Here is a 26,500-nt window from a genome sequence, read left to right on the forward strand (position 1 = left end):
CGAGGTCGACGCGGCGGCGGCAGCATTGATCGAGGAACGGTTTCGTGGTGCCTAGTCTTGCCTTGTGCGACATAAATCAAATGCGCTCCAAATAAGTCTTAACGTGCGACTTGCCGGTCGTAACGGTATTACACCATTCCTTTGGAATCACTTCATTCGTTTTTTTTTACCTTTTGTGTCAAGCGCTTATCACGAATTGATTTTTATTACTTTGTATACCACGTTTCCAATTCCCGATAGAGACTTGGTGGCACCAAAAAGGAACAAACCGCCCAAAATATCATCCAAATCAAACATCATCATGTTCTCGGTTCTCTACGGACGCGCTAACAATATCAAACCAATTCTACGCTCCCCGCAGGGCTATAAGAAACACAAACGGAGCATGTGTGTTTCCAGCGAAAGACCATCCCCGTCGGTTAGGTGATGGGTAGCACCAAAAACATACTGAAAACATCTGTCAACACAGACGCGCCGAAGAACAGGGACCAACGCTGAAAAGCGCAATCGATGGTCACACGATCAGATAAACATTGCCGTGCGTTGGTGGACAACCGCCGCCGCCGCCGCTGAAGTTGTTGAAGTTCGTGGTTCGAGCTACCAGAACACGATAAAAAAGGAAGCGAGGCGTGCGCGAGGGAAGTCTGACGTGCTGTGTCGATAAAAATCAATCACTGCTAAGAGTGGGTGGTGATAGGAACATGCTGTTGATGGTGTTGTTATCAACTTCATCGACGTTCTTTGCTATCGCTTGGGGAAACAGACAGACGATGACACTGTTACATATGTGCCTATTGAGCTGATCAATGGATAGCAAGCGATAGTGCATTACTGCTGGAACACATACGTACAATGTATGCGGTTATGATACCGAATGAGTGCGTTACATGCCCATTGCACCTGTTGCTGTTACGCAGGGATTGCGCGTAAAACTAATGATTACATCAGGCCAGTTTTTTGTATCATATAAGTTCTATTCTTTCGATATTTTCTAGTAATTCATTAACACTAATGGATGGGGAAGATGTACTAGAGCAAAAGGTCCCAATAGAGATACAATTTTCTATCTTTTACGACTACCTTGCACACGATGCCATGCGATACCGTGTTGAAAATGAAAAATTAGTATACCATTTTGGGCAGAACAGCTGCACGAACCTATATTCCTAGGACCTACTTTCATGCCGAGCCATGATCGAGCAGCGAAGGCGTGGTTGGGGCATCACATTTGGGAAATTATAGGGTCATAAGCGAAAGTCATAGCATTAGATAATGGAATCATCATTGATCTTGTTCGCAAGTGCCAATCGTCACGCAAGCACCAACCCCCTATATCAAGCGACTTCTCTTCTCGCGGCGCTTGGGTGAAGTGCCGCAGCCATATCTCGCCCAATCTGCAAGCATGCCCGGGAAAAGGGGAATGATTTTGGAACAATTTCTGTACGCACTCGGTAGCTCTCGCAAGCGAAATGGTGACCGTCATCCGCAGTGCGTAAAAAACACATTAAAATCTTTATCACTTAAGCAATGTCGTGCAGAAACAAACGGCACCGGCTGCTAATCGGTTGCCGTGGCGAATAGGCTTGAACAACGGAGTTTCATCAAACCGAGGCGGCAGCCACTTGGCTGATAGGCGGTAGCGGGCCACCCCAACGGCACACACGGCATCGATATCAGTACGAAATGGTTAAAAAAAAGTGCATTCCTCCGTGGCCACCAACGAGGCTGGGGCTGCTGCTCGCGAGGGAAGGCGATTATCAACGCCACCAAGCACGATGATGTGGTGGTGATGTCATAATGGGGCCATCGTCGCCAGCGAACGAACAGCGCCCAGTCATTCTCTCTCCTCAGAATGAGAGAGCCCAGAGACGCCGAACGGCAAAAGCGGACCCCGGTACCTCGCCGGGATCTGTGGCGGCCTACGGCGACCTTCGTGTGATCGAAGCAATGATTCAATTTGTCTAAATTAGCCTGGCCATCGGGTCACGAAGTATCCGTATACAGGCACGCCCAGCGCCTCTCCAGAGGGTTAATTGGGAATATGGGACGTGACTTGGGTGTGTGTGCGTGTCTCTCTCTGAAGTGCGCACTTTGGCGATAAAAACCGTTTATAAAGCGTGATAAAAACTCTTTTTAGCGCCAATCAAGGGGCAACAATATATCGCGCTCACAATCGCTGTGTGCAAACGAGTTCTAAAAGAATTACTAACATCATGCTAATAGATGAGAATACTAAGGTGATAAGCAATGCCAATAACAAGATGCCCGCAGCGTATATGACTCATTCGCCATTCACATTCACTAATACAAAACCCCTCTGCATGCACAGTACACAGTTTTTATGAATGAAATTCTCTATTGAATGTAAAATTCCTGCTGCAACAACCGGGGCATGGGTATGTAGACTCATTTTATCATGCAAACATACGGCTACTCCTTGCGCACAAGAAGTGATGATCAACCCTCCTACTCCTCCGATCTGCTAGCACTGACTCAGATGCGCTCGGCTCGAAGTGCAAATAAAAACCACTTGGGCGCCAGTAATTTCCGTTCCGTCTGACGTGCACACGACTCTGGGGACAGTCGGTTGCGTACGGTTGGGTTAAGAACAATTGAGAGTTGCGCTGCAGCCAGAAGGCGTTGCAGATGGTAGCGTACCGCATGCGACCGGCATGCGTTGCAGCATCTCCTCTACATGTGTTTCTTGCAATTTGGCTTCCGCTTTGGTTCACCATTCGGAGCCGGATGTGAAATTGGCAATTTGCTACCACAAATGTAACTCCATGATCTTCTCCTTCTGCGGCTATGGTGAAAGGGGCGAGAGCGAGATTCGAGAAATAGAACATACTGCCTTACCTTTGCCTCAGTAGCGATCGTGTAATGTGAGAAATTAAGCTGAAGAGAAGACCCCCCGTTGATGCTGCCGATCAGACAATTAATCTGATTTTAAGCGATGATGTTCTTGGGAAATTCGTGATCACCTCTTCCTGACTACCCTTTCCCGTAGCATACTAACATTTCCCCCCGGTCTAGTGAGTCCGCGAAAATCTGCCCATCAATTGATCTTGCCGCTTCTAATGTTGTCATTAGTTTTTTGGCCTTCCCATTCACTCGACATGCCCTCTTCCCCGGGCTTGCCGGACAAAAAAACCCGGACGAAACGAACCCATACGGTGCACAATAGTGGCACAGCAACAATCCTCCCTCCTGCTCTTCCATGATGGATGGCAGCACCAACGAGCAACGGTAGATCGTCGCTTCGGTTTCGCTGTGGTTTTTACTTTTTACTTATGCTTGACCAACCCGCGCCCTATACTCTCATTCGCTGCTGCTACCGGCGCACCCACACGCTCGCGCTGTTTTTGCCCGCCAGCACCGAGCACGGGGGACGCGCGAGAGAAATGCGTGCGGGTGGGAGGCTCATCTTCCTCCTATCCTCTATGCTGCCACTGACCGGCGGCTACCCGGCAGCACGGAAATAACGGAGGCAATTCATCTGGGATGGCTGCCCGGCTGGCCTACGCAAATATTGCACACACACACCCCAGGGGCAGGGTGTCGACTTTTTTTTTTTATTCCAGATTCTCTTTCGTTGATTTCGCGGAGGGCGTAGAGATCGCGCCCCACCCACCCGATTACAGGAACACACTTTGATGATCGCCAGCAGCCCGATATTTATCGGTACCGCTGATCATCTTCATTAGCGTGCTTAGTAGGCCGTCCACCGTCTCCGTCGTAGCAACGACTCTACGATACAGAAAAAGGGTTGGAGCGGCCCCATTGGTGGCAGATGGCGGTAACCAGGGTGATGATGATGTGTAAAGTAACCAAACACAATCGGACCGATTGTGTCTGCTGAACGAGAAAAAAGCAGATCGATCCAAGGAGCGAGGATCGGTGGTAGGCGCTCCTTCCGTTCTGTTGCGCTGCTGTGTTTGTTTCTCAACAGATCCGGTGGTGGTGATCTGTAGCCAATACGGTTTCCTTCCTCCGCGTTTCGGCTGCAGATGCAGCAGGCCTTGAGTTATCCATCCCGTGGAAACCGGACCAAAATGTGTTTAATGAATTGGCAACGAGTTGCTTTACGACCCGTACAATGGCTGCCGGTACTTTTGGTGGGCACCAGGAAAAGAGGAAGACGGCGGCCGAAATGTATAAACATTGAGCATCCCAGCATCACCATATTCCCAACCGTTTGTGCGTGTGTGTGGCTGGATGTATTGATTTCCCGTACTGTAAAACTCCCGGGCCCGGGAGTCTGGCGTCTCTATTCCTGGCCAATTTATGGCGGACAATTTAGTGCTTTGCGCTGGGTGACTGGTAGGGGTTACTAGGTGGGGCCGCCGGAGCTCTGGAAGTAGCAATTGATTTTCTCTGACGGCCCATTTGTTGACCGTAACAACGCGCAGCACTGCAGGCGGAGGAGTAACGGATAATGAGCCACTTAAAGTGCGAATCGGAAATGGACACGAATTTCGCGAACCTCATACTTTCGGAACGTTCGAATCTTCCGACACGCGTGTGAGGTCATGTTTGAGGCGATATCAAAGGAGCAAAGTCCAGCGCGATAGCGTAAATGGAATCTCGATCTTTTGCACCGCTTTTTTTTAGTAAGGCCACCACAATGTGGTGCGGAATGTGGTGTCGATCGTCCGCAAAAAAAAAACAACAACACAATTCCATGTTGCTCACGGTGACTATATCTCGGGAGGGGTTCGCGGCCGCGATAGGAAAACGGTTAATAATATCCGCATAACTCCTCAGAGCTCGGGCCGCGCTGTCCGTTTTCTCTGTTACATTTTCCTCTACCTGGCACATGATCCTTCATAAGCGGATAGGAATATTTTGCGTATCGTTCTAGTGCTTATCGCTCATCGTTGCTGCTGCACGTTGATCCTGGAAAGGATGGAAAATCCTTGGTTTGCCCGATATCCCGGATGAGTCTAGCCGCCGGAAATTTCCGGGTCACACCAACACACCTTAGCAAGTCGGGTCGTGTTGGTGTGCGTGGCCAGAGAGTGCGTTATGTTGCGTTCCTCCCCGGGATTGCGAAGCGGATTTTGCTTCCGGCGTCGGTTTTTCATTTTCCTCAACTGAGAAGGGAATGGGGAGGGGGTGGGGGATAGGTTAAGGTGGATGGGCGGTCTCACTCACCTAGCAGCAAGAGCTTCACCTCGCTGGCCGCACGCTCACCATCGGCCCGCAACGCGCGGTCGATGTTTTTCGATCGCTCGATGGCTTCCTTATCTCTGCTCACTGCACAACCCATTTTGATTTGGTTTTTTACACTACGAAGAAAGAGGGAAAGGTGCGGGGGGGATGGACAGCTCTGCACCAACCGCCTCCACCACACGCGGCTGGACCTACACCACCCTGCTCCTGCTGGTGCTGCTTAACGGCTGATAACACGTCGCCGTCGCCGTCGCTGTTGGCCGCGATGAACACGCACGCACGCACGCACACCGCACACGATCTTCTTTGCGGCACTCGCGATTACTTTTGCTAAGCTGGTTAGCTGGAATGCTGCTTTTCCTTCCGTTCACCACTCGATCGTAGCAGGCTCGCGATTCGGTTTTCACGCTTTTCACTGCTGCAACCGCCGCCGTGGACCTTTCGCCAGGCCTCGATTTTCTTTCTCTTTTCCGCACTGCACTTTCAGCGAAGAACGCGATGACCGTCTGGAGAGGAGAAGCAGAAGAAGAAGACGACGATGAAGGAAAACCCAGCAGACGATGCTGACGAAACTGAGGCGGAAAAATTAAAATCGCCACACTCCGGGCGCACACACACACACGCTCGCAGCGCGATTTCACTTTTCACCTTTTTCCGTTGCTCGTTTCCACCGTGGATCGGAGCGTGGAAAACCGACGTCGACGACGGTGACGCGTTTTCTTTTTCTCAATCTACACCGCCGACAAGCCGACAAACGACGGCGGGGCGTACACTTCTTTTGTCTTCTTCTTCGCTGGCCGACCGAGTGGACCGCTTTATGGTCACCACGCGGAAACGGTGCTGCGGGATTTTCGGGGAAGAGAACGGATTTTCACGTTTGGCGTTCCGGGAGGGTCAGGCACCACTTGTTGCGCGGAAGAAGCAGCGTGTCGTCCGTTAGAACAGTTGATTGTGCGTGTGAGTCACGGTGAACGAGTGAGCGAGAGGCACCTTTGGGACGGGTTTTAGGGCAGACACCGCGGGGTTCTACAAAAGAAGAGGGATGCCGTACGGAATTTCGACGCTGCAACGCACTTCTTCCACGAGTTCTTCTTACTTTTCAACGATTTCTTCTTCTTTTTCAACGCTTCTTCAAAAACAACAACGCCACGTTTAGCGCCGCAGGTTGAAGCCGGCTTCGGATTCGGTTTGCGTTGATAACCCGGAGAGTTGAAACGCACTTGAAATTCAAGCGTCACGCTTACCGTGCGTCCCGTTTTTGAGAAAATTTTATCCTAGAATCTGGTGGTAAATTCTATTTTCTATCGTCCACACTATGAGATTCTCAGCCTAGAAATTCGTTTGTTTCAACAGGCAGGTTTGACGGTACCGGTTCGGAACCGGTTGAAGAACCGCTGCTTGCATTTGCTTGAATTCTTTCGGTTCATTTATTTTCTTGCTCTCTCTCTCGCAGTCCTCTCAACATTTCCATGACAAATTGCTGAATAGCTGAATAATTCAAGGAATTTGAACTATAACGTTCATATTTCCGAAACAACTTTGCTTAGCAATGTTTCTAGCAATTAGCCTTATTAATGGAGAGTCCTGTTTTAATTAATTGATTTATCGATTAACCCGTCCATCCATCCTGAGACGTTATACGCTTTATACGTTGAAATCACCAAAAATGTAAACTCACTGTCAAATCCGGATCATTCGCTTCACGGTCAAGTGTTGTGGAACTAACATAAAAGCGGAGTGAATTCTGGTTGGTTGATTTTTCTTTTTATTTTGCATTTTTCGGTCACATGTTTTCTCATTCAGCGCGGGCGTTCCGCTTCGCCCTTTTCTTCCTTCACACCTTCCTCGCAAAATCCCTCTGCTAGTGAGGGTCTGCTAGCGGCAAAAGACAAATGGATACTAACCCTTCCTGCGCGCCTGAAAGCTTCAATGAATGCACAATATCTAGCATTTTTCTAGCTCACAATTTACAATCGTTCGAACCGGAGTCAGGTCACCAGCGACAACGAGGCACGACCGAACCGCATTCGTAGTAACTGGTGGACATGCTAAGCTAGGTAGCTCTACTGCTAAACTCTAACCAACGACTGGCAATCGGAGCGAAACTCACGCAATAAGTATTTAGTAGTAGGAACGGGAGGGCGGACCAGGATTGGTTATTACACAGAAAAAGGCTGAATATCGGTGGCAATTCTAATTTTGCTGAGAATTTTAACGTTTCGTCGGTTTGCTTTTTGATTTAAATAAATAATATGTTAGCCTTTTCTTAAACGAGATACACAAAACATAGTACATCATGCGCTCGGTAGCTTCAAGATTGTAGAGTTCAGTAAACCCAAATCCTCCATTCCTCGATACCGAATCGTGCCACCATTGGGAAAGCGCTTCAAACGCTAGGATAGGGGGACAACACTAGATTCTCTACTGAGCTGAGTGGCGCACACTTCTCTGGAGCGCTCCGGTTTGGGCAATAGAATCAGCACCATTGCCGCCCGCATCGACCGATCGATGTGCACGTCAACGTAGAGAACTAGGTGTCCCCGGTGGACTTCTCGAGATGTTTTCGAGATAAAAACAAGAATGCGAAAATAGGCAACGAATGGTAAACGATCGGTGCGCTTTGCTGAAGCAGTTGAAGTTAATTTGGGTGTCCGCAAGAAAGAGGAAAAAAGTGCCTTTTAAAGCTTCGCTTAAGTAGCTGATGCGCGGGTTTTTTTAATTCTTGATCCTCGACTTCCCTCTTCCACATCTGTCGCGGTGAACCCCCTTCGCTCATCAACACAGTGTATATTTTTTAACAAATATTGCTTGATGAGAACAGCTTCCCTGGGACCACGAGCGCTGGTCTGTGATGCTGTTTGCGGGTCAGACACCATCACTGCATGTGACTGCGATAGCAGCAGTAAAAGCAGCAAACGAAATTGCTTTGCACCAACCTGATGTACTCCCATGCGGTGCGCTTGAGGGACATTGGTCACGCATTCCTTCTTCTCTTCCTACTCCACTTCCTTCTCCTCCTCTAGCCTTGTCTGCATGCTGCCTAATGGGTTTGCATTGGTTGCATTTAGCGTTAAGAATTGCTTTACTGTGGGCAATTTGGACGGCAATTATGTTACTGTGGTTTGCGATTTCACGACTGACTCTGGTGGCGTGGCTGGTGTTGTTGGATGTCCTTGGAGAGTGGTACTACACTCTACTAATCCGCCGCATCCGTACGCTGATATGATCGTTAGTGGTTCACATGAGTTGACAAAATGAAAAAAATGAGAGAAAAATCCCCAAAAATCCAATCGACCATTTACCTCCTCCAAACGCCTCGGTGTAAGGTTCTCTAACAAAAGCATTTTCCTGCAGCACAATATTGTGTCGGAAGGGAAAATCAAAATACTGAACAAATCGACAGGAACGTCACCGCAGAACGTAACCTTCTTCAAACTTCATTAAGTAGGGTTTAAATACCATTTTTGTAACGTCTTCAATCTCCATTGTTGGACCTTAGTATGCATTCCAAATGTTTCTGTGCAACAATAATCCGATTATCGAAACCAACGCAGCTTCTTTGCAATGTTTTTTTTGTGTTTGTGTTGAAGTGTTTTTTTTTAAGTTTGCTGTTTGTCTATGAATGTATCTTAAGTATTCCTACGATAATTATGATAAAAAATGGTTTCCATCAAGCTTCCTTCCTTAAAGGGGGCTTCCATTGGTCACCATCATCAGGATGGAAGCGTTGGCGTTGTGTGGAAAGGAATAAAATAAAATAATGATTTGCACTAAGGATTGCGTACTAAAAACTAATAAAAAAATGATTTCTTGCTTTTGTTAAAAAGTAGTAAAATATGTGTGTTGTGTGTTTAAAAACTACCCTTACAAACCGATTTGTTAAAAGTAGAAGGAAAACGGTAAGAACAGAAAATTGGATATACCTCAACGGTCGCTCCACACCCAAGGGTGCGTGCATGCGCTTTCAATTTGCAAACTCTCGATCACCAAAGACGGCCATCAGCAGAAGACGGGCAGATGTTGATTTAGTAGACGAGTAACTGTCGGCGGTGGAACATGCGGTTTCCGGTTCCATTTCTCCGATGTTCCGACGATCCACAGCCAGAACCGTGCAGCCGAGTCGAAGCCGAATCGGCAAGCCTGAAGATCGCAAACACACACACGCTCTACCGCTCAACACGGATTTTCAATCTCATGTTTGAATGGTTTATAACTTGTTCCATTCCTGTGGTGCGTTCCGTTACCTCAAACTACGCCCTTCGGGTCTACCCTTTTTTTCGTGGGGACCCGGCGTTTGTACGCGACACACACACGAGGTAAAGATGCAGGAAAAGTAGAATAGAATCTATATCATAGTGCCTATACCTCTCCACGCACACTTCATTCAATGTGCTATCCTATATCTCTTATCAATCGAACGGGACGAAGTGAAAGAAAGGATCCTTCCCCGTCTGGTTTGCCACGGAGTTGGAAAGTGCACGAGGCGAGTCAGTTTCGTTCGTTTTGCATTGATGGCACCGGCATGATCGCGATGTGCTTGCGGATCGAATAAATGCATCACGGTGCGGTGCGATGAACAGAAATTCTCCTGAGGGCGTATGCGCATCCCTCTGACTCCTTTCCCTTCTTCTCCTTTCGGCCTGCCATCTTTAGTGCCGTGAGTCAGGCGCTATAAGCTACGATACTTATCATTAAGATATCTTACGGCTAGGAAAATTGGTGGATTTCTTCCTTCCCCTTACATGCTTTTCCACGACGATTTACTAACTAATTCCACGCGGTCATACTAGATTCACATACACACACACATACACACACATACGCTCTTCCATTCTCGCACTCTTCGGTCACAAACATGAAAAACTCTGTGAGCAGCACGGTGCGTAAGGGATGTGTAAGCACATGGTACCAGATGCCATCCTCACTCGATCCTCAATAACACACGCATGCACACAGAGACGCACAGGCACACGTACAAGACGCACGTATACACATACATACACACACACTGGCATATAAATACGTGTTGGGGAGATACGCGGCGGCGGCGACGGCGCCGGTGACCAGCATGGTCATCAAAACCGACTAGACGGTGCTAGCTCAGCTCGTATTGCATTCCGGGCGTTCTGGCTTCCCAGCTTCATGGGTCAAACCATACTCCAGCAGCCAAACGCTCCCCAAACCTCACTCACGATCACGATTCAATTACTTCATTAAGGCACTTGAATTGCTACGGACAGAGCTGCAAGTCTGCAACGCGCACATACACGTTCTGATTCTCGAGTCTCCTCCGCGACTTCCGAAGCTCTTTTCTTCACGCTCTTAAGCCACACTTTTGAGTTGAGTAGTGATTTCTCCTTTTGTATATCCCCCTGCAGGGGATGCGCGTACCTCAACAGGCCACGTGTTGTTGACAGTATAAATCAAAAGCATGAATCCCAGCTTTACAAGTAATTGTTCCGTACCTAAACTTAACGGCTAGCGGAGTCGAACGGTAGTAGTATAGTGTTAGTACTTCATAATCATAATAATCATAACGGAACAGAAACGGACGACGGAACTAAACATATCGTTAAAAATAATAATGATAATTAAAAGAAAAAAAAACTATATGGATTCTTTTAAACCAGGGAGTACCGCGGGCCACAGTGGGTGCGTAAGGTGAGGTTCGTTGTGTGGAGATGCGCCTGATCTGATCCTGATCTGATGCGGTTTCTTCCGTTCTTCCACCGTGCTGCTTGCTTGCGTTGGTCAGAGTTGATCAGAGTTTCTAGTTCCGGCTGAAAACAGTGATTCAAAGATCTTTCTCGCGCACCAACACACACGCAGGCACACCAGGCATCCGCACTCCCAGGTATGGTTGGACGGTTAGATGATGTCGTAGAGTGTGTTCTCCGGTTTACTGCTGGTAGGATCTATCAGATTCAGGTTGGTGACGGCATCGATCTTTTCCAGTAACAATGGATCATCCAGCTGGCGATCGCGAGGTAAGGCCAAGAGTGTTGATCATGAAAAGAAAGAGAAAGAATTCCAATCAGTGATTTTCGTTTTTCTTTTCGATAGCAAAGTCGCAAGATAGATTTAGTAGATATTAAACGGGAAAAGAATTGCCATCGCACTTAATATCCACCGTCGACAACCGTCAGCGATAAATCGATCGTTTTAAAGCGTTCGCCTGTTTTCGAAGCCATCACGCACGTACACACGGATAGACTTTTCCACTCCAAAAACCTCCAACCACGACGACAACGACGACGACGACGACGACGACCTTGCGGAATGTTGCGTAGTAAGTGTCCGGCCGAAATGGCGCAAAACGCTCGGACGAGATCTGCTTTCGACGCAGAACGTTTTCCTTGTTTACGGTATTTTTTTTTATGATCGAGAACGGACTCTGCCAGTAGGAAACTCCTGGAAGGCAATGGCGAGGGGAAGGTGGAGTTGTTGTCTTTCCACCTTCCAAAACTGCGCCACGATGCGGTTTCCGAGGTGCGCGGTGCGTGCGTTGCGCTTTCGCTCTCGATCACCTCGATGAGCGCAGGGAAGGCGCAGCAGGGGAAGGGTTGTTGTCTGCGGACGACATACGATACCACCCCATCGACAGCTGGCGGCGGTCGATGTGCTAATTTTACTCTTATTTTCCGGCAGAATTTTCCCGGGTTTTTCCACATCTTACGAATATGAATGATTTCTTCCAACACCCCGGGGGCGGCGGCACTTACCATGAACTCGTCAGGTGTTTCCAGATTATCGCCAAATGCTATGGTGTCCATCGTGTTGTCTGTCACTGTGTCCACGCCAGGAGAAGCAGAGAAAGAAGGTACCAGAGCATGATTAGATGTTGTTGTTGAATCCGTAGCATGGTACTACGGAGTGCTACAGCGACTACTTACTGCTCAGACCATCCATGCTGTCATCTATACTGGAGAGGAAGTCGGGCGTGTGGGGCATGGATTGCGTCATGGAGGACTCGCTAAGACCACTGTCACCGGACTCCTGACGGGTGTGATCGGCAATACCGGACAGGAACGGATCGTCTCCCATCTGAAGAGGAAGAGGAATCGAATCGAGGCGCATTACTTTTTGGTTTCCTTCGGGATTAATGATGATACCGGTTCCATCTGTGTGGCCACCTGTGCGACTTACATGTGATTTGATCTCCTGCTGCCGCTTCCGAAGCCGTTCTCGTTCCAGCTGTAGGTTGTATAGTCGGACGGTTTGTTCCTGTACGGCCCAATCTTGGTTCGCTGCAGTGTCAGCGAGAGATAGAGAGAGAGAGAGTAAAATAGTAAAAAAAAGGAAGATGAAATAAAGATTATCTTCTGCTGGATCTTTGCTCTTGCAATAAGCAGCAAACATGCACATCTCCAACTGGCGGCAGCAAGTATTTGTTAGCATTTGGCGGAGGTATTAGAACAGCATTTGGAACGGACAAAGCACGTGGGTTAGTGATGTTAAATAGGAATGCATGTTTGGAGGGTTAGTACCTTCTAGGCGTTTCACTGCACTCACTAGCTAGTCTAGCCAATCTCTACTCCCATCTCTAGTCCCATCTCCCCGACGAACTAGCCTATGGATTGCCCTTAACTACTTAAGACGCACTATCAAAGCATCCATGATCCCGAATCCTGATGAGCGAATGAGCAATGAGCGGTTTGAAGCCAGATGAAGGATGGTGGACAGTAACACAACGAATCGGGTGAGAGCAACATAGAAGAAATGGGGTTCTAGAGGAGTAATGGTAAGGGAGTGAAGGAGGGGTTTGGATTCACGCGGAGCAAACCAAAAACAAAAGCAAAACAAAAAAAAAAGAACAGGAAACCTGAGACACGTACACAATCGAGGATCCCTCCAGGTGGTCGACCGGGTGGCGTGATTGATATAGTACCGCTCGCCCTTCTCCGTGATGCCTTCCTCCCATCCTTCCGGCAGTGGGCCCAGATCGGCGTTGCTGCCGGTGAGCATCGCGGCCGGTGGGGCGGCGTTCGACGGCGGGACAATCTCATTTGTCATTTGAATTGCATCTGGAAATACCACTGGATACAGAGAGAGACAGAGAGGAAACAGAGTGTGAATGGTGTACTCTACTAGCGTGCGTGTGTTTTTGTCTATGTGTGTCCGCGATCGTGATCGCATTTCTTTCTACGAGGACGCGGACGCCATTGAAGCGCTTCATCAAGTCAAGCATCGCAGGCGCCTCAGGTGTGTTGCTGCTGCTGCACTTGGTCCTGGAGTGCGAGTAATGACTTCTAATTCATTGAGGAATAGGAAGTGGCAACTCCCGCAACCCTCTACACCATTTGACTCTCTCTCTCTCTCTTCTTTTCTGTTTTGCTTTCCTGTTTAGAACGGTAGAACGGCACTTTGGTGGGAACCTTCTAGAAGCTACGCCACATGATGACACACCAGCCCCCAGCAAGTCATCTATGAGAGGCCTCGCCCTCGAAGGGCGATAACAAAATGATCGGCCACACACAGCCCGCCCTGTCCGCTGTGCTTATCATTCGCCTGCACACTCGGTCCGGGACCGGGACACCCTTCGCAGGTCTCTCCACCTCCCATTCCCAGATCCCACACGTCGTCGAGCGGACATCGCGCTTCCGGAGGCGGGAATCAGTTGAAGCTACGTCGAGATGACGTGTTTCCCCCCCCGTGTTGTGGTCGCCCCCGGGTGGGGGGCCACAACCGTTGCGACAGAACGTCAACCGATCAGCAGAGTGCCAGAGTGTTCCCACTTCAACCTCACGGGCCGCCGCCGCCGCCGCTCCCTGCCCTGCATGATGTGAGCCGCTGACACATACTTCCGGTCAACGATATTTATAGAGAGCTCCCGGGGATGTGCGGCAACCGACGTTTTGCCGGCCATGCCATATCGGGCTCGCGGCGTTGATGATAATGTTGCGGTTGGTTGTTGTGGATGCATTCGATCGATCGATCGATCAATCAGTGCGCACAGTAGACGTCATTGCCATCGTAACAAGGGAAGGGGAAGACGATTCCAAGTTGGGTTCACGTTTATCTCTTGTTGGGGCGGCCCTCGCGTATGAATGAAATCTACGGAGCGCGACCACCAGTTCCGTTGGAGTTGATCGTATCGTTGTTGTTGTTTTTGGGGGGTAGTAGATTGACTTCTTCTACCTCGTCCACGTCGTCGTCGTCGTCGAGGACTATGGAACGGCGCGCAAGTGGCAAATAAACAAACAATTGCTAAACGGAGTAAACAGATTCGCTGTTGCGGGTGGCGGAACCCCCCCGGGGGAAGAAGCTCCCGGGAGGCCTCCCACGCCGGGACCGAGGAACGCGATCAGTTCTAGGAAGCGGCCATCCCCGACCGTAGATCCTGCCAACAACAACCCTTCCAAGATGCTTTCTCTCTCTCTCTCTCTGTCTGTCTCCCTGAGGAAGGCAACAGTCAAGCGCTTGCTTGGTGCTTTTTTGTTTACAAATCCGATCCGTAGCTGCTGGTGGGTGGTAGAGGGTGGTGGGCGTGGGTAGCGAGATTTTAATTCAGTTTTCCATTTCACTATCGCACCGCTTCTGTTTGTAATTTACGCTCACGAGGTAGCAGTTGAACAGACTGAGACTTACTTTTTGGGGAGAATTTGGGATGATCTTCCTGCCTGTGTGTCCTCCGCCCCCTTCCTAACCTCTAATGTACATGCCAGTTGATCACTTTTACTTCAGCAAACGCCGCGATCACAGGCAGCAAGTACGCTGCCATCGTCATCGACAACGAAATCACTCAAAGAGTGTCGCTTCATCCGGTGTTGCTTACCACCGTCGTCCCGTTTGCCATTGATCCACGATCCACGATCCGTTGGTGCGTAATTGTGGCGCACAAAAAGGGGGACGGACAGCCGGAACACAACCGGCGGCATGGGAGAAGTGGAAGTTTTATGAATGAACATGAATGTGGTGTGGCCGTCGTGGCCGGGGGCACCTTTTTCATTGATGAAAGTCTGGTCGGTCGGTCTGGTGGGGCTGTAGTGACCGTGTTCCCGGGGTTTGATGGCGACGCAACCAGCCACCAGCACCAGTCTCTGAAGACCGAAAGAGGAATGGTGATCCACTCCGCATCAATTCCCCTTCTATGGGTGTGTAATGTCTCTTTACTTCCAACCCATTAATGATTTGGCCCTGATGCTGTTTGTTTAACGCAGCAGGAGAAGGAGAAGAAGACCGATCGAGGTGATGCTTGGATCGGTTCATGTCTGCAAGGCAGTGGCGCTGTGTGCGCTGTCTCTTGCTCGCTCTCTCTCTCTCTCTGTCTGTCTGCACGACACAACTTTCCCTTGTTGCATACGATCGGTGCAACCGGAAGAAGGAGTGCCAACCGGCTGCACACATTTGTCAATCAATGCCAAGTCGATGGAATCGGGGTATAATCACATCAAATCATGGGCCAACATTACATAAAACCGACTGTAAAATCGATCTCCAGTTCGTTGGTGCGGCTTTTCGGATGGATTCGATCGTACGATCGATTCGGAATGGCCGGAGAGGCCACAGACAATGAGCATCGTGTTTCTTTGTCGGCCATTCCCAACACAAATGGCCAAAAGCAGCGCATGCCGCATTATGGTACCCCCCCCCCCCTTTGACGTGCCCAAATTCAACTGACCCCTTTTCCCGCCGAGCGGGGGAAAGGGTTTTTGGAAAATATAAAACTCCTAAATAGACATGTGAACCATCGCGCCTGAGAACTTTGCCAGTCAGGCAGATACCGGAGTGAGAGTGAGTGAGAGAAGAAGAACGAGCAGGAGGAGGCGCAACAACAGCGGGTAATACACTACACGGGGCTCTCCCTAATTACGATTGACCTCGTCTGGCTTATATGGCTGAGTCGGCTGAGTCGGTTGGGCCGGACTGGGCCGGACTGGGCCGGGCACCGGAAGTCCGGAAGACTGTCTGCCCGTGCCTAGACCGGTCTGATGAATGACAAGCTTTACGACTCTATTTGCCTTTTCCCCCGATAACGATCGTCGCCGTCGTCGTCGTCGACGTCTGTGTCTTCTTCTTTGAATGACTGAAACTTTGGCGTTTGGCTGCGAACGTATGGCATCGAGCTGCCTCCCTCACTCGCTGCTGCTACTTCCGTTCAACGTGGCTAACATTCGAAATCATAAACCGACTTCTTGTCGCCGGTGTCGCTTCGCTTCGCGCAATCACTGCGCGCGTTATCTGTTCCCTGTCTCGCCTGTGGATCGTGTCTGCGGACCGCGGTCCGTGCGTGCGTCCCATAGTGAGCATCTTCTAAAATTATGGTCAAAGGTGTACACTACACACCACCACCACCAGAGGAGGGGACGACGGACACGACTCCGTTTGCTATTTTTAGCATTTTCCATATTCGTCTCATTTGCACTCAAGTAGGCGCTGGGTGGTGCCCGTTGCTGGGCCTTGTCCTCTGCTGGTCTGCCCGTTTTCTCGTCGGTGATTCCCTTATGGGGGTGCTAAACATCGTGTTGCAGCGGCATGTTTTCGAAATAAACTAAACCGAGAACACGGCGATGGTCAGACGGAGTGGATGGTGGAGGATAGTGGTGGGGAAATGCCGTCCCACATCCGGTTGCGGTCAAGTGGTGCATAGAAATTGAAGCAAAAAGTTGTGTGTGTGTGTGTGTGTGTGCAGCCGCGGTGCAGTTGGTCGGGACTGATAGGATCATGTCTGGTGTGCTAGCGTGCATTAATGCGATGCGCTGGGGAGTGCAGTTGGGTTCAGCGTTATAGAGCTTTGACCAATTTGTTGTCGAAGAGAGTTACAAGATGCTGATCGTATTTTAGGTCAACTGAGACTTCATTACTAAACTATTCTATCGATTGTTGAAGGGTTGAGTGAAGCTGGTTGTAGAGAGGCTTACGAAGTCGCGAAGAAGCAGGGATCGTAGACAGAGAAGATCGCCATGCTGCGACCATACCATGTTTCTTATCCAAAACTGTGCTTGATGCTCAAAGATAGTTCTCGGTTTAGAGTAAGGGAACACCAAATGTATTAAACCTGGTACAGAAGTACACTCTCCAAATGATTGAAAATATCATCGTTATTGAAATATATATACGCCACCATTTGAAATAATAATCGCTAATAAATCTCTTTCCCTTCACTTTTATAAGAAGTAGTTATCTATTAGATCAATTTAATAGTGTGGGCTGTTAGTTAAATTGTTGGTTTTTTTTTTAGTTCTGAAAATTTCGATTGTTCATACATTTTCAATACAATCAATAAAAAAAGTCAATGTCATTTTACAAATTTTCGAACCGAGAAAAGACGCTGTCCTGTCTCGATATAGCTAATGCATTTAAATTATTCAAAGCTTAGATTGCAATCACTTGAGCTGGACTGGGTATATAAAAATGTTTAATTGGTTTGGTTGTCGCTATTAAATTGCAATGAAATCGATCTATTCCCAGCTGCACAACCATTCATTCTGGGTTCTGAGATGCAATCAAAAGGTTAATAAATCTTAAACAAAATACCAAAATCGATACATTTTGGCTGACTGAATTTGATTGATGCTAATTACAATGAACGCCTACACTTTTCGAATTACTTAGTATACCACATATTCTATGCTAAGAGTAATGTGCTCAGTAGTGGGGTTCTTGTTGCAAAAAAATGGACACCCTTTTTTGAGTGCAGTTTCAAATTTAATTAACCATCAACTGCATTCGCTCTAGCGCCAATCAATTCGCCTTCTTTCGTACAGAAACTTGATTAATTTTATGACCAACATCCCCTTGACCTCACTACGCCGACACTTTGCCGCTGTTCAAACAAACAGCCGCCGCCACCAGCTCGCCGATGATGCCGTAAAAGTTTGATTCTTGTTTTTTTCGTTTCCTTTTTCTTTTGCTCGCTCGTTATCATTCTTCAATTTCCGGCACGTATTACGACAACCATATGCGAAGGGCTTACATCGATTTATGAATGAAAGTAAAACGACCCGACTACGCGCCGGCCCGCCGTCAACCGCTGTGTGCGTAAGTGTAACACCACTCCGTGCGTGACTGATAACGGGTGGTTCATTGAGCGGTCACGAGCGGAGATGATAGTAAGGGCCATCGAGCGGCGAGCGTTGGTTGGTGAAGTGCAGCTTTACGCACCTATTATTGCTCCATTTCGGTTTCAGCTTATGCGTCTCATTACTTCCCGTGAGCCAGCGGTTTCGCCTCACAAATCTGTGTTTTTTTTTCTCTTCCTTCTTGCGGCTTTTCTGTTGCCCTATGCTTACCCTTTTCCACGTAATTTCTATCCTCAATTTTCAGTCACTTTCTCATCTCTTTTAATCTCCATGCGCTTCTTTTGTGTGTGGATGGTGGACGAAAAAGTCGCCGAAAGGTATGATGATGTTAGTCACAGTTCTTAATGCGAATTCGGTATGCTTGCTACACACGACATGGCACCACCGCCAATGTACAACGATCTCGCGTATGTCCGGCGCTGCATTGGGTTCACGGGTTTTCCCCGTGAGACCCAAAACGGGTCCACCAAAAGTTGTGTGTGTGTGTATGTGATCGCAGTTACAGTGTTGGTAGCCTGTTCTCCCCCCGGAAAACTTACCATTGTTCGGTGTCGGTGTCGGTGAGGAGATGGTGGGACTAAGCAGCGTCTGTGAGCCGGTATTGAACAGGGTTTCCACGCTGGACTGCTGCTGGAAGAGGCTCTCCTGCATCGCCGTTATGCGCGGGTCCTCCCACGTGGTTGTTCTGGTGTTGTGACTGGAGAAGAGAAGGAGAGAGAGAGAGAGAGAGAGAGAGAGAGAGAGAGAGAGAGAGAGAGAGAGAAGAAAAGCGGATGGTTAGAACATTGGGAACTCATTGGTGGTCTCCACGGCCAAACGGACTCGCGGTTCCCCTGGCTACAGACTGTTTGTAAACACGAGAGTAGCGGCACAGGTGGGTTCCGGACATCGGATCGGATTGTTTGTTGACATAAGTACACGAGTACAAAGGGACGGAATGGTGATTGAATCTTCTCCAAACCGGAGGGAGACCACGGTAACCGTAACCGTCGAACCGTTGAGTGATGGCCGGGTTTTTCCCAAAAAGGAGGTCACCGTGTTCGCATCTGATTGGATAGAAGACGCCCTCCCTCCCTTAGGTGGTGGTTCATACCGATCGGAATGCTGATTGTGGGCCGCGTACACAGCTCCACGGTGTGCACAGGTGTTTCCAGTGTCGCCTGTTACCAGGTCCCACCCCCCAGCCAGTAGACAAGGGGGAGAGAGCAAATTGCCAACCCTTCACGAGAAGAGAAAGGGCCGATCAAGGACGGTAGCGGGAAACGGATACATTTCTGCTTTGAACATGGAACCCGAAGGCACATGATTCATTCACTTTCCGCGAAGAGGGCCGTTCATTCTGTAATGCATTTACGGTGGACACTTGAAACGATCGATGGCGGAGAAAACAAGGAAATGATACCATTTTGAAAATTTCAAGAAACCAACGGATGATTCGATTAGCAACGTCAACTGAATAAATGAGAGTGTTTTTTTTTCTTAAATCTAGTATTCACTGGTAACTTATACCTTTGCTTTGGATGTGCAATTTTTAATGCTAGATAGTAAACAATAGTCCGTTTTTCCAACTCTGCTAAATTTACATAACGAACAAGTAAACAAAACCGTTAACTAGTAAAAACGATACTAGAAAAGATAGAAAATTTATTAAACTAAAATCTTTTTGAGTCAATTATAGAAAATTTTATAAAATATTAGTAAAAGAATAAAACTAGACGCACAGTTTAAAACCCAGATTATGTATGGTGAAAATAAGCACATGCGCGATCTCATCTCTATCAGCTGCATTAACGGTGAACGAGCTGGAGTAATGATTAATGGCTTGATGCTCTCCCGTCGGGTTGTTGATGAGTCAGAATCATGGCGCATGGCGCTTATCATCAATGTGCCCGGTTTCACGATCTACACCTATATATCCCGATACCGCCGTACCCCTGTTTCTGCTGCTGCTGTGCAAACTCAAACACCCGCGGATGTTCGAGTGACATCTTTTTTGTAAGCCAGCGCGATGCCACAGTAGTAGTAGTCAGAAGCTAGAAATCCTGCGACTTTCCACATCCACTACATCCACCGCCAACAACATAAGATGTTGTTGTTGTTCCTGTTGCTGTTGCTGCTGTTGTTGTTGTGCATGGGCGTGTTCCAACCACAGTGTGTGTGTGTGTGTGTGTGTGTGTGTGTGTGTGTGTGTGTGTGTGTGTGTGTGTGTGTGTGTGTGTGTGTGTGTGTGTGTGTGTGTGAACCGCCACACCGGACCACAAATAAAAAGGCCGTCGTTTTATTTTTAGTGGATGCTTTTCGAGTCGCAAAACCGGAGGAGCAGAGCCGTGGAGCCGCACACGCCACACACACACACACACACACACACACGCACAAAAACGCTCTAAACGCTCTCAGTTCCCGTTCCTCACCCTGTGAGTTCTGTAAAAAAAAATCAAAAACTCACTCCAACCAAGGGAGAACGCATAAGCATCACCGCAACACGCGTGTGTTGTTGGATCGTGATTCGTGCGCGCCCCGAATTCTCACTTCCGCTGTGCCGCGGCGGCGGCTGTGTGTTTAGCTTACGCCGACGCCGACGCGTGAATCCGTGAGTCTGTTGGGTTGTGCATGTGTGGTGGTGGTGGTAGAATCGATGGACCATGCTACAATTTCACCCTGCTGCTGGGCCCCGCTGCGGGTTCGCGACGCCTTCTCGACGACGAGGTCGATCGGATCACAAATCTGTTCTTGCTCTGGGCTGGGAGCGCGAGCGCGCGCGCGGCCAGTAGTGGGCGCGGTATCCGCCATCGCCACCGACGCACAAACTTAACTCCCATCGGTGGGTTGGGAAGCATATAGGAAGGGTAGTGTTCGCGGTGGTGGTGGTGGTAGGTCGCAATGTAATTTGTTTATTTTCTGTCCTCATTTGTTATTACTTCAGCAAACGTCCTTCGGTTAACGGGGTTTCAACTTCCGTTTCGTTTGGCCGCACCCGCGCCGATCACACCGTTTTGTTTTTCCGTTTCTGCTTTTCTGCTCTGCTTCAGCCGCGGCGTGATCGTGCCCCGTGATCGGGGGGAGCTCATCGATAGAACCATCGAGGCAGAACTGCAGGAACGTATTCTTTGGTGTGAGGCGCGACGACGACCATTAACACGTGCGACTCACAACCAGCGCCCCATTACGTCACGGCAAAGCCCCTTTCTTTTAAGGGTGGCCTCTGACTGTACTCAGCGGCTGACCCGTGACGTGGCCGCACTCTATCGAAACGCAACGTGACAGCATGGTGAGCGCCGATCGTCCAGTTGCCTCTATCTTGGACAGCGATCGTAGGCACGCTCGCGCCACGCCAGTGCACGGCGCCCCGACCGAACGTGCTTCTCACCGCTCAAAAGACTGCAGCGATCTCTATGTTTAAGGTGGTTAGCAGTCGCTTTTGCTGCTCGCCCTCTGGACGCAGGCCCATGATAAATGGTTTACGGAGGACGTGTTCTCGATAAGGGAGCCACCGGACCGAATGCAAGAGCACTACCAGCGCTACATCGTGGCATGATAGCGTCCTAGAGAAGCTCATCCTTCTGTTGTTTTGCTAGCGAGGTAGGTCAACTTCATTTGCAATGCTCATTTTTGCCCCGTGTGAAGTGCGAACGTTTGTAGGTAAGGATCGGCGAGCAAAACCTCCTCTAAACTATTTATTTATCTTTCCGCGAGGAAATGTTTAAGTAGTTTGTTTATTAGCCGTACTTTAACAATGCAACAACACCGACGAAAAACCTGTAACAGGGTTTTTTTCCATTTTTTACGGCATCACGATCGATTTGAGGTGTTTTCACTTTTCGACATGATCAACAGATGTTGAAACCCTTCAAACTCGATGAAAAAACCTCCGAAGAGATTAGTATGAACTGTGGTTTACTCATGCCGCGCTTTGGACTAAATGTGGTACAGCACGTAAGCTACGATCATTGCTCTTTCATGGCTAGTGTTAATGAAGGAGAGGTTACAATTGCAGACCTGAAACGGCTATCTAAATTCCGACATTTTACAATTGAATAATTAATTGCCAATCTGCCAATCATTCGCCAATTATTAACATGGAAAATGTAATAATGTTATGAAGGGTAATAGTGGTGTGCTCATTCAAATCCAGTACGCTATCGATCTCTAACACTGACACTGACGAGTGCAACGTTATACGCCTCTCAACACTCCGGCGCCAGTACGCAGCAACGCCCAACGGAGCGCATCTAATCTACTAATTGGTGATAAAACGAATTCGAAACGAGGTAACCGAGATCGTTTTCACTGACAGACTAACGCTTCACGAAACGAGTACTGATCGATTACAACGAGACGCCAACCGCCAATGTGTCTTGTCATGTCCGTGATGATGCTTTAAAATAATAATAAATTATTGTCTTAACTGGAGTTGGGCTCTCGAATCGTACGCACGCACGCACGCGCACCAGGGAGGTAATTGGGTTTTGGCTTCATGTAGCTTCGTAAAGATCTACTGAGCGCAACGTTCCGATCACCGAAGCCGAAAGGAACCATCCTTTAATGGCGTTCTTTCGCCAACCACGCACCAACCTCGTGATCGATCTGTGGCCGATGATCGTCAAACCGATTTCTCTCCATCGTACATCGCATCTGATAACACCACCGCGATCGTTACGGTGCAGTGCGCACCACTCACGCACAGGTGAGCGATGGCCAGCCCGGATAGTGTGTGTGTGTGTGTGTTCATTATAAATCAATTAGCAACGGTCGGATCACTCCTTCCCTGCGCTGCGCAAACATCAAACGGCGATCAGTCGGAAGCGGGCGGCTTCTCAGGGCAGCCGCCACATCGTCCATCACTCGCCTCGTGTTCCGCGTACAGATCTCGGGCGAGCGAGCGAGCGAACGAGCGATCGTGAGGTTAATAGGCGTGTCGGGATTAAGATGTTTTTAATTATGCTGCGTAGCGTAGCCTTTACCAGCGGACTCTCCCACTCTCGCATCTCGCTGTGCGATGCAATGATAGTAGCCACGCATAGCGCCTCACGAATGACACGACCTGTACGGACATAAATCTTCATCAGGACACGCGATGTGTGCTGGTCCTTGTCCTGTGAGTGCTGAATGGTCCGGAAAGCTGGAAACAATCGGGCTCAAGCTGGTGCTGTCTCCACGATGCTGTTTCATCTCGAAATTATGATTGGAACTGATCTGGGCTCGTTCCGATCCACGATCCACGCATAGCCGCAGATCGAGAGTGAGTGCACACATGTAGAGATGCACACAGAGTTATCTAATAGATTGGATTGCATTACAGCCCCCCGCCGCCGCCGACGAGACGAGATGATCCATTTAATGCTCCATATGATCGATCGAAACATGGTGCGCGATCGCGATCGCTGTTGCTGCCGATGCTGCTAACTGTGTGGCTAATATATGGTGTGCTGGGAACAACAACAACATTCGCTTTTCACTTTCCAGACGCAGACGTGTGTTCGCGCGCAAGTGCGTGAGCTTGTGCGTGTATCGTTTCTCTAAATCGCTAACCAAACCAAAAAGGCAATACGCCCGATAGAAGCACTACTTGTCGGTTTTCCACTTGAGCGCCACCACCAGCGTGTGTGTTTTTTTTTTTTCTGCAGCTCTGGTGGTCTGGAAAATCTTTCTCTTTTCGGGATCAGGACTCCTTTTTGGGTTGGGGGGTTGGGGGCAGGGCCTACGCACGCACCGTCACAGAGCGCGCGAGCAAATTCATTCAAATATGTTGTGGCCGTTTGCCCCGGCCGAGAATAGAACGGAGCGTGGGCCGCAAGGCACGCGAGGAAAATACACGCTGGTCGGTTTGCTGTTGACGGACGGGAACATTAAAGACGGTGCCAGCCAGCCAGCCAGTCAGCCTTCAGCCAAAGCTGCTGATAGTGTTGTTGCGCTCGCGTTGCTGAGTTCGTAAAGTTGTTGTTTCCATTTCGTTGTTTCCACGATCCAGAGCTCGATCGATTCACTCCCAATGGTTAGTGGTGAGGTGGAATGATCATCAACGAGAGCAATGTGGAAATGGCCGTGGATAAGAGTGTTCCGACCTCGACCACTTACACAACGCGCACTCCCCGCTTGATGGTTGACCACGATTGAACCGCCAACGTCACAAGCGGTAAAGTTGAAACGCGAATCTCGCCTCGGTTGATGATGATGACGATGATGATGCTGCCATTGCTGCTGGTACTGCGCAGCAACACCACAGCAGCGAACAGAGAGCGACAGCAGCAGCAGCAGAGGGAAATCCCGGTTTTCTGGTGTTTGTTTTTCCGACTCTTTTCCGACCGAACGACCGCACCACACCACAATCTTCGGCCATCCCTCCTCCGACACCACCATCGCGAATCGGTGCGCTTGACTTTTGTGTGTGTGTGAGTAAGAGAGAGAGAGTGAACTTTTGGATGGGTTTCGGTGATTTGGTTAGTGATTTGAGGAAATGGCGGCGCGCAGCAGGCCACGCAAAGAGTTGGAGAGTAGTGGAACGGCGTCGTGCGTGTGGTTTTGGGTTTGCGATTCGGTTTTAGATTTTGCAGCCGCCAACCGAAACTCCAAAAATAGCCCCACAACACACACGCACACATGCATACACGTACCCGCGTTGGGGTAGCCCGCAAAACTCACCCCAAAAGCGTGAAGGTGCGCGCGCGACCATCTTGGACGCAACACGGAGTACGCGGCGGCGTCAACGGCGTCGTCGTCGTCGTCTCGAGAAGACGAGGCAACCGCGACGACGACGACGATGATTGATCCGCGAGCTGCTGTTGCTGTTGTGAATGATGCTGGTGGTGGTGGTGGTGGTGGCCATACAACAGCAAAGATTGCGTATTGCTCTCTGCTGCACACGCTACATAGATACACGATCAGGAGTGCAGCAGACTCCACGATCCAGCATACACGACAATGTCTGATGTCAAAGATCATCGATCAGCGCGTTCTATATGGAAACGGTGCAACTCACCACGGAGAATCTCACCACAAACACAACCAGCAGTAGTACCTCCTAGCCAGCTAATATACTCTGCCTTTTCTACTAAAGAACGTTGCGAGCTGGATCACAATAATGGAGGCTCTGCTGAACTGGCAGGCAGCTGCACTTCGCTCGGTAGCAGCCTACAGGCGAAAACGTTTATGATTATTATCCTCTTAATAAAGGAGAAGTGAATTCAGTCGCTGGTAACCAACGGTAACCACCACCATTAAGCGGTCTCCTCAGGGCAAGCTCACCTGGTGAGAAGACCTGGGTGCGCTCTTGGATCGAATTTTGCCGGTTGCTGTACTTGCTGGTTGCTGGCTGCCACTACAGCTGTGTTGCGCCACACAACAGCTCAAGCACTCCCACGGCCGGCATGAGACGAAGTGATTCAGAAGACAGCCTTCTCCTTGCTGCTGGCGGACCGCCAGCCAACCACCCATCGATCGACGTTCGGATCGTGGAATTATGTTTACTCACCTCACGCGGTGGCACACGGCACACTCAAGCCAGGGCTATGGCTAGGGCAGGCTGCTTCGATACCTGGTTGGCTGGCTGCCCGGGTGCAGGAAGAAGGTGGTATCGGATCGGTTGCGCAAAAGGGTACCGCCGCCGCCGCTTGGTGCGGTTGGTGCGCTTGGTACCGAAATGACAACCTTCACCTCCCGTTCACAAGAACAGCGCACCAGCAGCAGAGGTGTGCACGTGTGCCAGGCCAGAGTGTACCCCCTCCGGGAGAGAGAAAAAGTGGGAGACACAAAGACAGGATACGAAGAACTATGTTTTCATGGATCAACGTTCGCTGGGTGCTGATGCTGATGCTGTTCAGTATTCCATGGTTTAGGGGGGAAGGGGGTAAGGGCCACCATAATCAGACAAGAGGTACACCACAAGGCAACAAACAGCACTCCGAAGGTGCTGTTGCAAAACCAATAAAACGTCAAACGGCAGTTTTATCTGCCCCGTGAGAGCGAACGGTCGTCTAGCGTTTTTCGTCTCATACATTCTCAGCGAACAGCTTTTCTTGGCAGTCGAGATACCTCTCGAGAGCTGATCCCCAAACTGACACACACACACACACACACACACACACGCACACAGGTAGTGGTGTGCCGTGATGTAGCATAAAGCCCTGGACGATCGCTCGCCGTAGTGCTCGTGCGAGGTATACTACTATTACGCAAACGTCGTCGTCGTCGTCGTTGTCCATCGTTGTGTTTCCAGTTTTTTGTGCCTCCAGCTGCTGCTGCAGCAGCAACACGACGCGATCGCGACGCGTTGTTAGTGTCTCTCTGTGTAAACAACACACATCTAATCT

General features: G+C 49.4%; 2 protein-coding genes across 7 annotated transcripts in view; both read right to left on the reverse strand.

Annotated features, from left to right (window-relative positions):
• LOC125956573 (G protein alpha i subunit) overlaps positions 1-6,258 on the reverse strand; it is an 11,956-nt gene extending 5,698 nt beyond the window's left edge. The window contains exons 1-2 of one of the 3 annotated variants that reach the window (XM_049688600.1): positions 5,821-6,258; positions 5,155-5,678 (exon numbers count right to left, since the gene is read on the reverse strand). In XM_049688600.1, coding sequence (XP_049544557.1) covers positions 5,155-5,269 — 115 coding nt within the window. In that variant the 5' untranslated portion in view covers positions 5,270-5,678; positions 5,821-6,258. Of the gene's footprint in view, positions 1-675; positions 777-3,151; positions 3,235-5,154 lie in introns of those variants that run through there. The other 2 variants (XM_049688601.1, XM_049688599.1) reach the window with 2 other exon arrangements.
• Positions 6,259-6,911: 653 nt separating this feature from the next.
• LOC125956550 (transcriptional coactivator yorkie) overlaps positions 6,912-26,500 on the reverse strand; it is a 38,728-nt gene continuing 19,139 nt past the window's right edge. For 3 of the 4 annotated variants that reach the window (XM_049688561.1, XM_049688559.1, XM_049688560.1), the window contains exons 3-8: positions 18,734-18,891; positions 13,008-13,208; positions 12,319-12,419; positions 12,066-12,216; positions 11,895-11,959; positions 6,912-11,145 (exon numbers count right to left, since the gene is read on the reverse strand). In XM_049688561.1, coding sequence (XP_049544518.1) covers positions 11,041-11,145; positions 11,895-11,959; positions 12,066-12,216; positions 12,319-12,419; positions 13,008-13,208; positions 18,734-18,891 — 781 coding nt within the window. In that variant the 3' untranslated portion in view covers positions 6,912-11,040. The remainder of the gene's footprint in view (positions 11,146-11,894; positions 11,960-12,065; positions 12,217-12,318; positions 12,420-13,007; positions 13,209-18,733; positions 18,892-26,500) is intronic. The other variant, XM_049688562.1, reaches the window with a different exon arrangement.

Source organism: Anopheles darlingi, chromosome 3 (assembly GCF_943734745.1).
Source record: "Anopheles darlingi chromosome 3, idAnoDarlMG_H_01, whole genome shotgun sequence".
Classification (NCBI taxonomy): domain Eukaryota; kingdom Metazoa; phylum Arthropoda; class Insecta; order Diptera; family Culicidae; genus Anopheles; species Anopheles darlingi.